The following is a 12,740-nucleotide window of genomic DNA, read 5'->3' as shown; positions in this document are numbered from 1 at the left end:
AAATAGAGGCATAGAGTACAAAAGCAAGGAAGTCATGATGAACCTTTATAAAACACTGGTTCGGCCACAACTGGAGCATTGTTTCCAGTTCTGGGCACCGCACTTTAGGAAAGATGTGAAGACCATAGAGAGGATGCAGAAGAGATTTACTAGAATGATTCCAGGGATGAGGGACTTCAGTCACATGGATAGACTGGAGAAGCTGGGGTTGTTCTCCTTGGAACAGAGACGGTTGTGAGGAGATTTGATCGAGGTATTCGAAAACAATGAAGGGTCTAGACAAAGTAGATAGAGAGAAACTGTTCCCATTGGCGGAAGGGTCAAGAACCAGAGGACATAGATTTAAGGTGATTGGCAAAAGAACCAAAGGTGACATGAGGAAAAACCTTTTTACACAGCGAGTAGTTAGGATCTGGAATGCACTGCCCGAGGGGGTGGTGGAGGCAGATTCAATTATGGCCTTCAAAAGGGAACTGGATAAATACTTGAAAGTAAAGAATTTGCAGGGCTACGGGGATAGGGCGGGGGAGTGGGACTAGCTGGGTTGCTCTTGCATAGAGCCAGCGTGGACTCGATGGGCCGAATGGCTGCCTTCTGTGCTGTAACCTTTCTATGATTCTATGAAGGAACGGCCGATATATTTCCAAGTCGGGATGGTGTGTGACTTGGAGGGGAACGTGCAGGTGGTGTTGTTCCCATGTGCCTGCTGCCCTTGTCCTTCTAGGTGGTAGAGGTCGTGGGTTTGGGAGGTGCTGTCGAAGAAGCCTTGGCGAGTTGCTGCAGTGCATCCTGTGGATGGTACACACTGCAGCCACGGTGTGCCGGAGGGGGAGGGAGTGGGTGTTTAAGGTTGTGGATGGGCATGTTGTGTTGGTGGACTATTCTACTGTGGTGGGCCTCCCAGCCGAGCCCGACTCTGTCCTCACACCGTACACACACACACACACACACACACACACACTTTCCAGCTGGAGTCACTGGGCAGCGATCAGGTGCCAAAACACTGGCTGATTCCCCTCCCCCCTCCCCCCACCGCTCACGAACCCAGGGGCACTGAGGCCAACTGTAACCCCCAGCGTCCCGGCTCGCCTGAGATCAGGTAACTCCGCACAGACTGGGACCCAAGAGCTTCCCGGACCCCGGACTGAAGGGGTAGGTACCACACCAGGCGGGGCCTCCTGGGGAAGGGGGAGGAGCTTTTTTTTTTATCAAGACAACAAGTGCTTTGCGGGTCATTGGTGAAGCAGTAATCAGGAATGGGGAGTTTCTCTCCTGCCGAGCTCTGTAGGTGAAGGAAGGGTGAGAGATACTCACAGTCTGAAGCTCATTGGTGACTTTGAAGAGTTCCTCCTGCATCTGAATCCCAATCTCCTTACTCTGTGAACAAAATCAGAGGCTTCCATTACAGCTGGATCTACCTGGGCAGCACAACTGCTTCACTCCCACTCAATGGTCCACGTGGCCCGTCACCTAGTGTGATGGAGTGTCAGTGGGTGGGGGGGTACGATGGACCATCATCAGGGGGTGCATCCATCGTCATTAGGTGGCATGTACCATCGTTCAGTGGGATGGACCATCATAGACGGCCCATCGCTACGTGGAATGGACCATCCCTCGGTGGGACAGACTATCGCCAGGTGGAATAAACCATCACTGGGTGGGATGGACCATTGGGACTGCTCCTGGGTGGAAGGGTCATCGCTAGGCAGGATGGACCCATGGAGACGGTTGCTAGGTGGATGGACTGTCGCTTGGCGGATGGACCATGGAGACTGTTGCTAGGTGGATGGACCGTCGGTAGGCAGGATGGACCATGGAGACGGTTGCTAGGTGGATGGACCGTCGGTAGGCAGGATGGACCATGGAGACGGTTGCTAGGTGGATGGACCGTCGGTAGGCAGGATGGACCATGGAGACGGTTGCTAGGTGGATGGACTGTCGCTTGGCGGATGGACCATGGAGACTGTTGCTAGGTGGATGGACCGTCGGTAGGCAGGATGGACCATGGAGACGGTTGCTAGGTGGATGGACCATGGAGACTGTTGCTAGGTGGATGGACCATGGAGACTGTTGCTAGGTGGGACAGACTGTTGCTAGGTAGGATAGGCTGTCGCGAGGCAGGATGGACCCCGGAGACTGTTGCTAGGTAGGACAGACTGTTGCTAGGTAGGATAGGCTGTCGCGAGGCAGGATGGACCATGGAGACGGTTGCTAGGCGGGGGAGACTGTTGCTAGGTAGGATAGGCCGTCGCGAGGCAGGATGGACCCCGGAGACTGTTGCTAGGTGGATGGACCCCGGAGACTGTTGCTAGGTGGGACAGACTTGCTAGGTAGGATAGGCTGTCGCGAGGCAGGATGGACCACGGAGACTGTTGCTAGGTGGATGGACCATGGAGACTGTTGCTAGGTGGATGGACCACGGAGACTGTTGCTAGGTGGGACAGACTGTTGCTAGGTAGGATAGGCTGTCGCGAGGCAGGATGGACCATGGAGACGGTTGCTAGACTATCCTGAAACACGGGGTACTCTACTCCATTGTATCATGTTGCCCCTATGATCATGTCAGCCTCGTTCGGAGGCAAGAGGGGACGGTATCTGACCCACTGCAACACCCAGTCCCCATCCTCTGTCTGGGCTAGTGTGATCCCGTGTCTGAGCCACTGAAGGACAGCGTTACTGTACCAGGTCCTCAGAGAACGGACTCTGGGTGGGAACCCGCCCTCAGTGATCCTTCAGTGATGGTTTTACCTTCTTGGAGAGACGGGTGGCATCCTCGCATATGTGCGAGAGGCGGAGGGTTAAGTTGCTGGTGTAAATCTCGCTCAGGGCACCGTGATCCTTGCTGTCACGTCGGGTCTGATCCAGGATCAGGTACCAGCAGTTCACCGGAGACAGGAGATTCTGGTCCTTTCTGCAAGGGGAAGGAATTCTGATCAGTGCCATGGGAAAATAACAGCCGGGGTGGGGGGGGGGGGGTGAGGGGGAGGGGGGTTTGGGCTCGCTGTAACCGTGAAGGAGAAAACTGACATGAAGAGCGGTCCCTTCGGTGAGGGGTCAAGGGGCAGCTGTTAACACGGCACTGTCCCCCAGTGAGGGTCAGTGTCCCCGGTGAGGGGGGGGTGGGACTGTACCCCAGTGAGGGTCAGTGCCCCCGGTGAGGGGGGGGGTGGGACTGTACCCCAGTGAGGGTCAGTGCCCCCGGTGAGGGGGGGGGGTGGGACTGTACCCCAGTGAGGGTCAGTGCCCCCGGTGAGGGGGGGTGGGACTGTACCCCAGTGAGGGTCAGTGCCCCCGGTGGGGGTGGGGGGTGGAGACTGTCGGAGGGTCAGTACTGAGGGAGCGCCGCACTGTCGGAGGGTCAGTACTGAGGGAGCGCCGCACTGTCGGAGGGTCAGTACTGAGGGAGCGCCGCACTGTCGGAGGGTCAGTACTGAGGGAGCGCCGCACTGTCGGAGGGTCAGTACTGAGGGAGCGCCGCACTGTCGGAGGGTCAGTACTGAGGGAGCGCCGCACTGTCGGAGGGTCAGTACTGAGGGAGCGCCGCACTGTCGGAGGGTCAGTACTGAGGGAGCGCTGCACTGTCGGAGGGTCAGTACTGAGGGAACGCCGCACTGTCGGAGGGTCAGTACTGAGGGAGCGCCGCACTGTCGGAGGGTCAGTACTGAGGGAACGCCGCACTGTCGGAGGGTCAGTACTGAGGGAGCGCCGCACTGTCGGAGGGTCGGTACTGAGGGAACGCCGCGCTGTCGGAGGGTCGGTACTGAGGGAGCGCCGCACTGTCGGAGGGTCGGTACTGAGGGAGCGCCGTACTGTCGGAGGGTCGGTACTGAGGGAGCGCCGCACTGTCGGAGGGTCGGTACTGAGGGAGCGCCGCGCTGTCGGAGGGTCGGTACTGAGGGAGCGCCGCGCTGTCGGAGGGTCGGTACCGAGGGAGTGCCGCACTGTCGGAGGTGCCGTCTTTCGGATGAGACGTTAAACCGAGGCCCCGTCTGCCCCTCTCAGGTGGATGTAAAAGATCCCACGGCCACTATTGGAAGAAGAGCAGGGGGAGTTCTCCCCGGGGTCCTGGGGCCAATATTTATCCCTCAACCAACATCACTAAAAACAGATCTCTCTCTTTTTGTACCTGGCGAGAGGCAATGCCTTCAGGAGAAGGGGGAAAATTGAAACAAAAGGGACTGAACTGACACCTGAACAAACCCACGTTGAGTCATTTGATTTGATTCTTTCTGTAGTTCCTGGGCGGGGATACGGATCATTAAATATACTGTTCATGAAATCAATGTGTAAATTTTACACAGTCAGCTGATCGTCCTCTTAGGTTGCACAGAAAATCAATCAGATTTAATTTAATAAAGAGCTCACAAGGGACACTCACACATCATTGGTAACTTTCCAACAAAGTCCAAGAAATTGAATATCAGTTTAATACATATCAGTGTTGGATGGTGTACCTCCCCTGGGAGTGTTTGATGGGACAGTGTAGAGGGAGCTTTACTCTGTATCTAACCCTGTACCTGCCCTGGGAGTGTTTGATGGGACAGTGTAGAGGGAGCTTTACTCTGTATCTAACCCTGTACCTGCCCTGGGAGTGTTTGATGGGACAGTGTAGAGGGAGCTTTACTCTGTATCTAACCCTGTACCTGTCCTGGGAGTGTTTGATGGGACAGTGTAGAGGGAGCTTTACTCTGTATCTAACCCTGTACCTGCCCTGGGAGTGTTTGATGGGACAGTGTAGAGGGAGCTTTACTCTGTATCTAACCCTGTACCTGCCCTGGGAGTGTTTGATGGGACAGTGTAGAGGGAGCTTTACTCTGTATCTAACCCTGTCCCTGCCCTGGGAGTGTTTGATGGGACAGTGTAGAGGGAGCTTTACTCTGTATCTAACCCTGTACCTGCCCTTGGAGTGTTTGATGGGACAGTGTAGAGGGAGCTTTACTCTGTATCTAACCCTGTACCTGCCCTGGGAGTGTTTGATGGGACAGTGTAGAGGGAGCTTTACTCTGTATCTAACCCTGTACCTGCCCTGGGAGTGTTTGATGGGACAGTGTAGAGGGAGCTTTACTCTGTATCTAACCCTGTACCTGCCCTGGGAGTGTTTGACGGGACAGTGTAGAGGGAGCTTTACTCTGTATCTAACCCTGTACCTGCCCTGGGAGTGTTTGATGGGACAGTGTAGAGGGAGCTTTACTCTGTATCTAACCCTGTACCTGCCCTGGGAGTGTTTGACGGGACAGTGTAGAGGGAGCTTTACTCTGTATCTAACCCTGTACCTGCCCTGGGAGTGTTTGACGGGACAGTGTAGAGGGAGCTTTACTCTGTATCTAACCCTGTACCTGCCCTGGGAGTGTTTGATGGGACAGTGTAGAGGGAGCTTTACTCTGTATCTAACCCTGTACCTGCCCTGGGAGTGTTTGATGGGACAGTGTAGAGGGAGCTTTACTCTGTATCTAACCCTGTACCTGCCCTGGGAGTGTTTGATGGGACAGTGTAGAGGGAGCTTTACTCTGTATCTAACCCTGTACCTGCCCTGGGAGTGTTTGACGGGACAGTGGAGAGGGAGCTTTACTCTGTATCTAACCCTGTACCTGCCCCTGGGAGTGTTTGATGGGACAGTGTAGAGGGAGCTTTACTCTGTATCTAACCCTGTACCTGCCCTGGGAGTGTTTGACGGGACAGTGGAGAGGGATCTTACCTGAATCCCTGGTGCTCCTTGGAATTGCGGATCTTGGAGGAGAAACGCTCGGCCAGCTTCTCCAGCCCCCGAGAATACTCAAGCTCGATCTCTGCCTTCCTGCGGAAGAATTCGGAGAGATCCTGTAGGCACTGGCTTCGGAATTCCACCTGTGTGTCCAGGCACTTCAACTGGTCGGCCAGCTGGCCCCGGATCTCTGTGGGAATGCCGATTAGTTACAACAGCAACAACTCGTGTCTATACAGCCCCTTTAACGGAGTAAATCGTCCTGAGACGCTTCACAGCAGCGTAAATCAAACACCGAGCCACTTAAGGAGATATTAGGACAGGTGACCAAAAGCTGCAGTTATCGATCACGCTCCCCCAGCCTCCCGATTTAAAGAGCCTGTTAATGGAGGAGAGGCAGTGAGCCAGGAGGCTGTCCCTCTATAGTCACAGTAATACAGTCGGTCTCCATGGGCCCAGACCCCAATCGTCAAACACACTGTTCGCCATCAGTCAACTGTCTGTAGTCCACAGAGGAATGAACCAGGGGATCAGAGACTCCGAGGCCCCACGGTGCAGGGACACCGGGGGAAGGGCCGAGGCCCCGCGGTGCAGGGACACCGGGGGAAGGGCCGAGGCCCCGCGGTGCAGGGGAAGGGACGAGGCCCCGCGGTGCAGGGGGAGGGACGAGGCCCCGCGGTGCAGGGGGAAGGGCCGAGGCCCCGCGGTGCAGGGGGAAGGGCCGAGGCCCCGCGGTGCAGGGGGAAGGGCCGAGGCCCCGCGGTGCAGGGGGAGGGACGAGGCCCCGCGGTGCAGGGGGAGGGACGAGGCCCCGCGGTGCAGGGGGAGGGACGAGGCCCCGCGGTGCAGGGACACCGGGGGAAGGGACGAGGCCCCGCGGTGCAGGGGAAGGGACGAGGCCCCGCGGTGCAGGGACACCGGGGGAAGGGCCGAGGCCCCGCGGTGCAGGGGGAAGGGCCGAGGCCCCGCGGTGCAGGGGGAGGGCCGAGGCCCCGCGGTGCAGGGGGAGGGCCGAGGCCCCGCGGTGCAGGGGGAGGGACGAGGCCCCGCGGTGCAGGGGGAGGGACGAGGCCCCGCGGTGCAGGGGGAGGGACGAGGCCCCGCGGTGCAGGGGGAGGGACGAGGCCCCGCGGTGCAGGGGGAGGGACGAGGCCCCGCGGTGCAGGGGGAGGGACGAGGCCCCGCGGTGCAGGGGGAGGGACGAGGCCCCGCGGTGCAGGGGGAGGGACGAGGCCCCGCGGTGCAGGGGGAGGGACGAGGCCCCGCGGTGCAGGGGGAGGGACGAGGCCCCGCGGTGCAGGGGGAGGGACGAGGCCCCGCGGTGCAGGGGGAGGGACGAGGCCCCGCGGTGCAGGGGGAGGGACGAGGCCCCGCGGTGCAGGGGGAGGGACGAGGCCCCGCGGTGCAGGGGGAGGGACGAGGCCCCGCGGTGCAGGGGGAGGGACGAGGCCCCGCGGTGCAGGGGGAGGGACGAGGCCCCGCGGTGCAGGGGGAGGGACGAGGCCCCGCGGTGCAGGGGGAGGGACGAGGCCCCGCGGTGCAGGGGGAGGGACGAGGCCCCGCGGTGCAGGGGGAGGGACGAGGCCCCGCGGTGCAGGGGGAGGGACGAGGCCCCGCGGTGCAGGGGGAGGGACGAGGCCCCGCGGTGCAGGGGGAGGGACGAGGCCCCGCGGTGCAGGGGGAGGGACGAGGCCCCGCGGTGCAGGGGGAGGGACGAGGCCCCGCGGTGCAGGGGGAGGGACGAGGCCCCGCGGTGCAGGGGGAGGGACGAGGCCCCGCGGTGCAGGGGGAGGGACGAGGCCCCGCGGTGCAGGGGGGAGGGACGAGGCCCCGCGGTGCAGGGGGAGGGACGAGGCCCCGCGGTGCAGGGGGGAGGGACGAGGCCCCGCGGTGCAGGGGGAGGGACGAGGCCCCGCGGTGCAGGGGGAGGGACGAGGCCCCGCGGTGCAGGGGGAGGGACGAGGCCCCGCGGTGCAGGGGGAGGGACGAGGCCCCGCGGTGCAGGGGGAGGGACGAGGCCCCGCGGTGCAGGGGGAGGGACGAGGCCCCGCGGTGCAGGGGGAGGGACGAGGCCCCGCGGTGCAGGGGGAGGGACGAGGCCCCGCGGTGCAGGGGGAGGGACGAGGCCCCGCGGTGCAGGGGGAGGGACGAGGCCCCGCGGTGCAGGGGGAGGGACGAGGCCCCGCGGTGCAGGGGGAGGGACGAGGCCCCGCGGTGCAGGGGGAGGGACGAGGCCCCGCGGTGCAGGGGGAGGGACGAGGCCCCGCGGTGCAGGGGGAGGGACGAGGCCCCGCGGTGCAGGGGGAGGGACGAGGCCCCCGCGGTGCAGGGGGAGGGACGAGGCCCCCGCGGTGCAGGGGGAGGGACGAGGCCCCGCGGTGCAGGGGGAGGGACGAGGCCCCCGCGGTGCAGGGGGAGGGACGAGGCCCCGCGGTGCAGGGGGAGGGACGAGGCCCCGCGGTGCAGGGGGAGGGACGAGGCCCCGCGGTGCAGGGGGAGGGACGAGGCCCCGCGGTGCAGGGGGAAGGGACGAGGCCCCGCGGTGCAGGGGGAGGGACGAGGCCCCGCGGTGCAGGACACCGGGGGAAGGGCCGAGGCCCCACGGTGGAGGACACTGGGGAAAGGGCCGAGCGAGGCCCCACGGTGCAGGGGAAGGGCCGAGGCCCCATGGTGGAGGACACTGGGGGAAAGGGCCGAGCGAGGCCCCACGGTGCAGGGGAAGGGCCGAGGCCCCACGGTCGCGGACACTGGGGGAAGGGCCGAGCGAGGCCCCACGGTGCAGGGGAAGGGCCGAGGCCCCACGGTCGCGGACACTGGGGGAAGGGCCGAGCGAGGCCCCACGATGATGAGTGCAGTCCGGTTGAGAAGTGGAGATATAACTGGGTTAATCAGGGAGTGGTGCTCAGGTGGCTCCATACATGGTTTTTAAAAAACTGTGGACAACGAGGAAAGAGAAGTCTGAGACACAAACCCAGAGACCGAGACACAAACCCAGAGACCGAGACACAAACCCAGAGACACAGACACAAACCCAGAGACACAGACACAAACCCAGAGACACAGACACAAACCCAGAGACACAAACACAAACCCAGAGACACAAACACAAACCCAGAGACACAGACCCAGAGGCACAAACACAAACCCAGAGGCACAAACACAAACCCAGAGACCGAGACACAAACCCAGAGACCGAGACACAAACCCAGAGACCGAGACACAAACCCAGAGACCGAGACACAAACCCAGAGACCGAGACACAAACCCAGAGACCGAGACACAAACCCAGAGACACAAACCCAGAGACACAAACCCAGAGACACAAACCCAGAGACCGAGACACAAACCCAGAGACCGAGACACAAACCCAGAGACCGAGCACACAAACCCAGAGACCGAGACACAAACCCAGAGACACAAACCCAGAGACACAAACCCAGAGACACAAACCAGAGACACAAACCCAGAGACACAGACACAAACCCAGAGACACAAACCCAGAGACACAAACCCAGAGACACAAACCCAGAGACACAGTCAGGGCCAGACACACACACACGGACTGAGAGGAAACCTCACACAAGCAGAGACCCATAGAGACGCAGTAATACACAGTGAGAGAGCAGGTCACACGCAGACAGACACACACAGGGCAGACAGACAGACACACAGACGGACGGACAGACACAGACGGACGGACAGACACAGACGGACGGACAGACACAGACGGACGGACAGACACACAGGACTAACCTTTCAGCTGTGTGTCGTACTCCGTAACCATCCCCTTCTCTTTCCTCTTTCCCTGCAAGGCCATCCTGGGGCTGACCTGGGAAAGAATCCGGTGATCTGCCGACACGACTCACCCTCGGTCCTCCCCTTATCCGCCAGCGTTCGGACGCCTCAAGGGTCCGACAGAGCCGGCCGGTCCATTCAACAATTGGAAAAACCAGGCAGCGTCCTTTTTTTTTTCCTCCAAAAGCCCAACTTGCAAATCTCGGCAGAAGTTTGAGCAAATCTGAAGAATCGATCTCTCTTCTTCTAAAGAAGGAAAAGAAACAAACTGCAAAGTGTAATCTTTCGCCTGCACCTCCGATCGAGCCTCAAGCAGGCTGTGGGGATTAAACACGAGGCCCTGTTCCTCTTCACTTGCTAGCACTCTCTCTATCGGTGAGTTGTTCTGATCTGGAATTCACTGCCTGAAAGGGCCGTGGAAGCAGATTCAATAATAACTTTCAAAAGGGCATCGGATAAATACTTGAAGGGGAAAAATTCGCATGGCTAAGGGAAAGGGGGGAGTCGGGGGGGGGAGTGGGACTAATCGGATAGCTCTTTCAAAGGGCCGGTACAGGCACGATGGGCCGAATGGCCTCCTTCTTGTGCTGTACGATTCTATAATTCCCATGTCGTTTGCAGACAATCACCAGGTGATAAAAGACGTGCTTTCAAACACGCAGAGAGAGAGAGAGAGAGAGGAACACAAACTTAGCTCTCACCTCTTCCTCTCAGGAGAGAGGGGGCATCTTCCTTTTCACGATCACCGATCCAGCACCCCCCCCTCCAAAAAAAAAAACTTTGCGTTCGCACGGTTGACTGTTGCGGAGAGGAAATGTGCCGTCAGGTTGGAGGCTCCTTGAGAGAGCGAGCTGCTTTCTGTTAGTCACTCCGACAGCGTTCTGTCATTCTCTGTAGCAAATCCCCCTCACCACACATAAACCCCTTCGGGTCAAATACTGTCCGCACTGCAAACCACGGGGTGAGAGCTCGATTCAAGCCTGGTGCAGTCTGCAGCCGGCTGTACCAGACAGCTGGTGAGATTAATAGGAGCCACCGCCTCGCTCTCCCTCGCTCTCTCGCTGCCTCTCTCTCTCTCTCTCTCTCTCTCGCTGCCTCTCTCTCTCTCTCTCTCTCTCTCGCTGCCTCTCTCTCTCTCTCTCTCTCTTGCTGCCTCTCTCTCTCTCCGCCTCTCTTTCTCGCCCTGTTGTAGCATCAATATTGCAAAGCACATGGGTAATCACAGGGGAAAACCACAAAGAACAGTTACACCACAGACTGTCATCTCAGCTCTGCCTCTCCTTGCACAGAGCAGAGAATCACAAACACTGCAAGTGGATATCGATACACACCACCCAGAGCCTGATCGTTTACTGATGCCTGTCACCGATCATCAATATTTATCTCACTGTCAGCTCCTGTACATGTACAGTACACAGTGGATAAAAGGGAACGATTCACTCCTGTCTGGTACTGTACGGCCCGTGTGTGTCTCAGTGTCAGCTCCTGTACATTGTACAGTACACAGTGGGTAAAAGGGAACGATTCACTCCTGTCTGGGACTGTACGGCCCCATGTGTGTCTCAGTGAACGATTCACTCCTGTCTGGTACTGTACGGCCCGTGTGTGTCTCAGTGTCAGCTCCTGTACATTGTACAGTACACAGTGGGTAAAAGGGGAACGATTCACTCCCGTCTGGGACTGCACAGCCCCGTGTGTGTCTCAGTGTCAGCTCCTGTACATTGTACAGTACACAGTGGGTAAAAGGGAACGATTCACTCCCGTCTGGGACTGTACGGCCCGTGTGTGTCTCAGTGTCAGCTCCTGTACATTGTACAGTACACAGTGGGTAAAAGGGGAACGATTCACTCCCGTCTGGGACTGCACAGCCCCGTGTGTGTCTCAGTGTCAGCTCCTGTACATTGTACAGTACACAGTGGGTAAAAGGGAACGATTCACTCCCGTCTGGTCCTGTACGGCCCGTGTGTGTCTCAGTGTCAGCTCTTGTACATTGTACAGTACACAGTGGGTAAAAGGGAACGATTCACTCCCGTCTGGGACTGCACAGCCCCGTGTGTGTCTCAGTGTCAGCTCCTGTACATTGTACAGTACACAGTGGGTAAAAGGGAACGATTCACTCCCGTCTGGTACGGTACGGCCCCGTGTGTGTCTCAGTGTCAGCTCCTGTACATGGACATTACACAGTGGATAAAAGGGAACGATTCACTCCTATCTGGTCCTGTACGGCCCCGTGTGTCTCTCAGTGTCAGCTCCTGTACATGGACAGTACACAGTGCGTAAAAGGGAACGATTCACTCCCGTCTGGTACGGTACGGCCCCGTGTGTGTCTCAGTGTCAGCTCCTGTACATTGTACAGTACACAGTGGGTAAAAGGGAACGATTCACTCCCGTCTGGGACTGTACGGCCCCGTGTGTGTCTCAGTGTCAGCTCCTGTACATTGTACAGTACACAGTGGGTAAAAGGGAACGATTCACTCCTGTCTGGGACTGTACGGCCCCGTGTGTGTCTCAGTGTCAGCTCCTGTACATTGTACAGTACACAGTGGGTAAAAGGGAACGATTCACTCCTGTCTGGGACTGTACGGCCCCGTGTGTGTCTCAGTGTCAGCTCCTGTACATGGACAGTACACAGTGGGTAAAAGGGAACGATTCACTCCTGTCTGGGACTGTACGGCCCCGTGTGTGTCTCAGTGTCAGCTCCTGTACATGGACAGTACACAGTGGGTAAAAGGGAACGATTCACTCCTGTCTGGGACTGTACGGCCCCGTGTGTGTCTCAGTGTCAGCTCCTGTACATTGTACAGTACACAGTGGGTAAAAGGGAACGATTCACTCCTGTCTGGTACTGTACGGCCCGTGTGTGTCTCAGTGTCAGCTCCTGTACATTGTACAGTACACAGTGGGTAAAAGGGAACGATTCACTCCTGTCTGGGACTGTACGGCCCGTGTGTGTCTCACTGTCAGCTCCTGTACATTGTACAGTACACAGTGGGTAAAAGGGAACGATTCACTCCTGTCTGGGACTGTACGGCCCCGTGTGTGTCTCAGTGTCAGCTCCTGTACATGTACAGTACACAGTGGGTAAAAGGGAACGATTCACTCCTGTCTGGGACTGTACGGCCCCGTGTGTGTCTCAGTGTCAGCTCCTGTACATTGTACAGTACACAGTGGGTAAAAGGGAACGATTCACTGTTCAGTCCTGCCCTGGGTGAGATCAGCTCACTTAGTACAGGCCAGGAGTGAA

General features: G+C 58.7%; 1 protein-coding gene across 1 annotated transcript in view; it reads right to left on the bottom strand.

The window, feature by feature from the left end:
• LOC137316287 (SLIT-ROBO Rho GTPase-activating protein 3-like) overlaps positions 1-10,600 on the bottom strand; it is a gene marked incomplete at its 3' end in the record, with an annotated part of 44,112 nt that extends 33,512 nt beyond the window's left edge. Inside the window, exons 1-5 of the mRNA XM_067980357.1 lie at positions 10,198-10,600; positions 9,455-9,742; positions 5,696-5,891; positions 2,749-2,911; positions 1,315-1,377 (exon numbers count right to left, since the gene is read on the bottom strand). Coding sequence (XP_067836458.1) covers positions 1,315-1,377; positions 2,749-2,911; positions 5,696-5,891; positions 9,455-9,518 — 486 coding nt within the window. The remainder of the gene's footprint in view (positions 1-1,314; positions 1,378-2,748; positions 2,912-5,695; positions 5,892-9,454; positions 9,743-10,197) is intronic.
• Positions 10,601-12,740: the final 2,140 nt, after the last annotated feature.

This window comes from Heptranchias perlo, unplaced genomic scaffold (assembly GCF_035084215.1).
Source record: "Heptranchias perlo isolate sHepPer1 unplaced genomic scaffold, sHepPer1.hap1 HAP1_SCAFFOLD_579, whole genome shotgun sequence".
NCBI lineage: Eukaryota > Metazoa > Chordata > Chondrichthyes > Hexanchiformes > Hexanchidae > Heptranchias > Heptranchias perlo.
The sequence above is the reverse complement of the archived record's forward strand: the minus strand, read 5'-3'. Positions and strand labels throughout refer to the sequence as shown.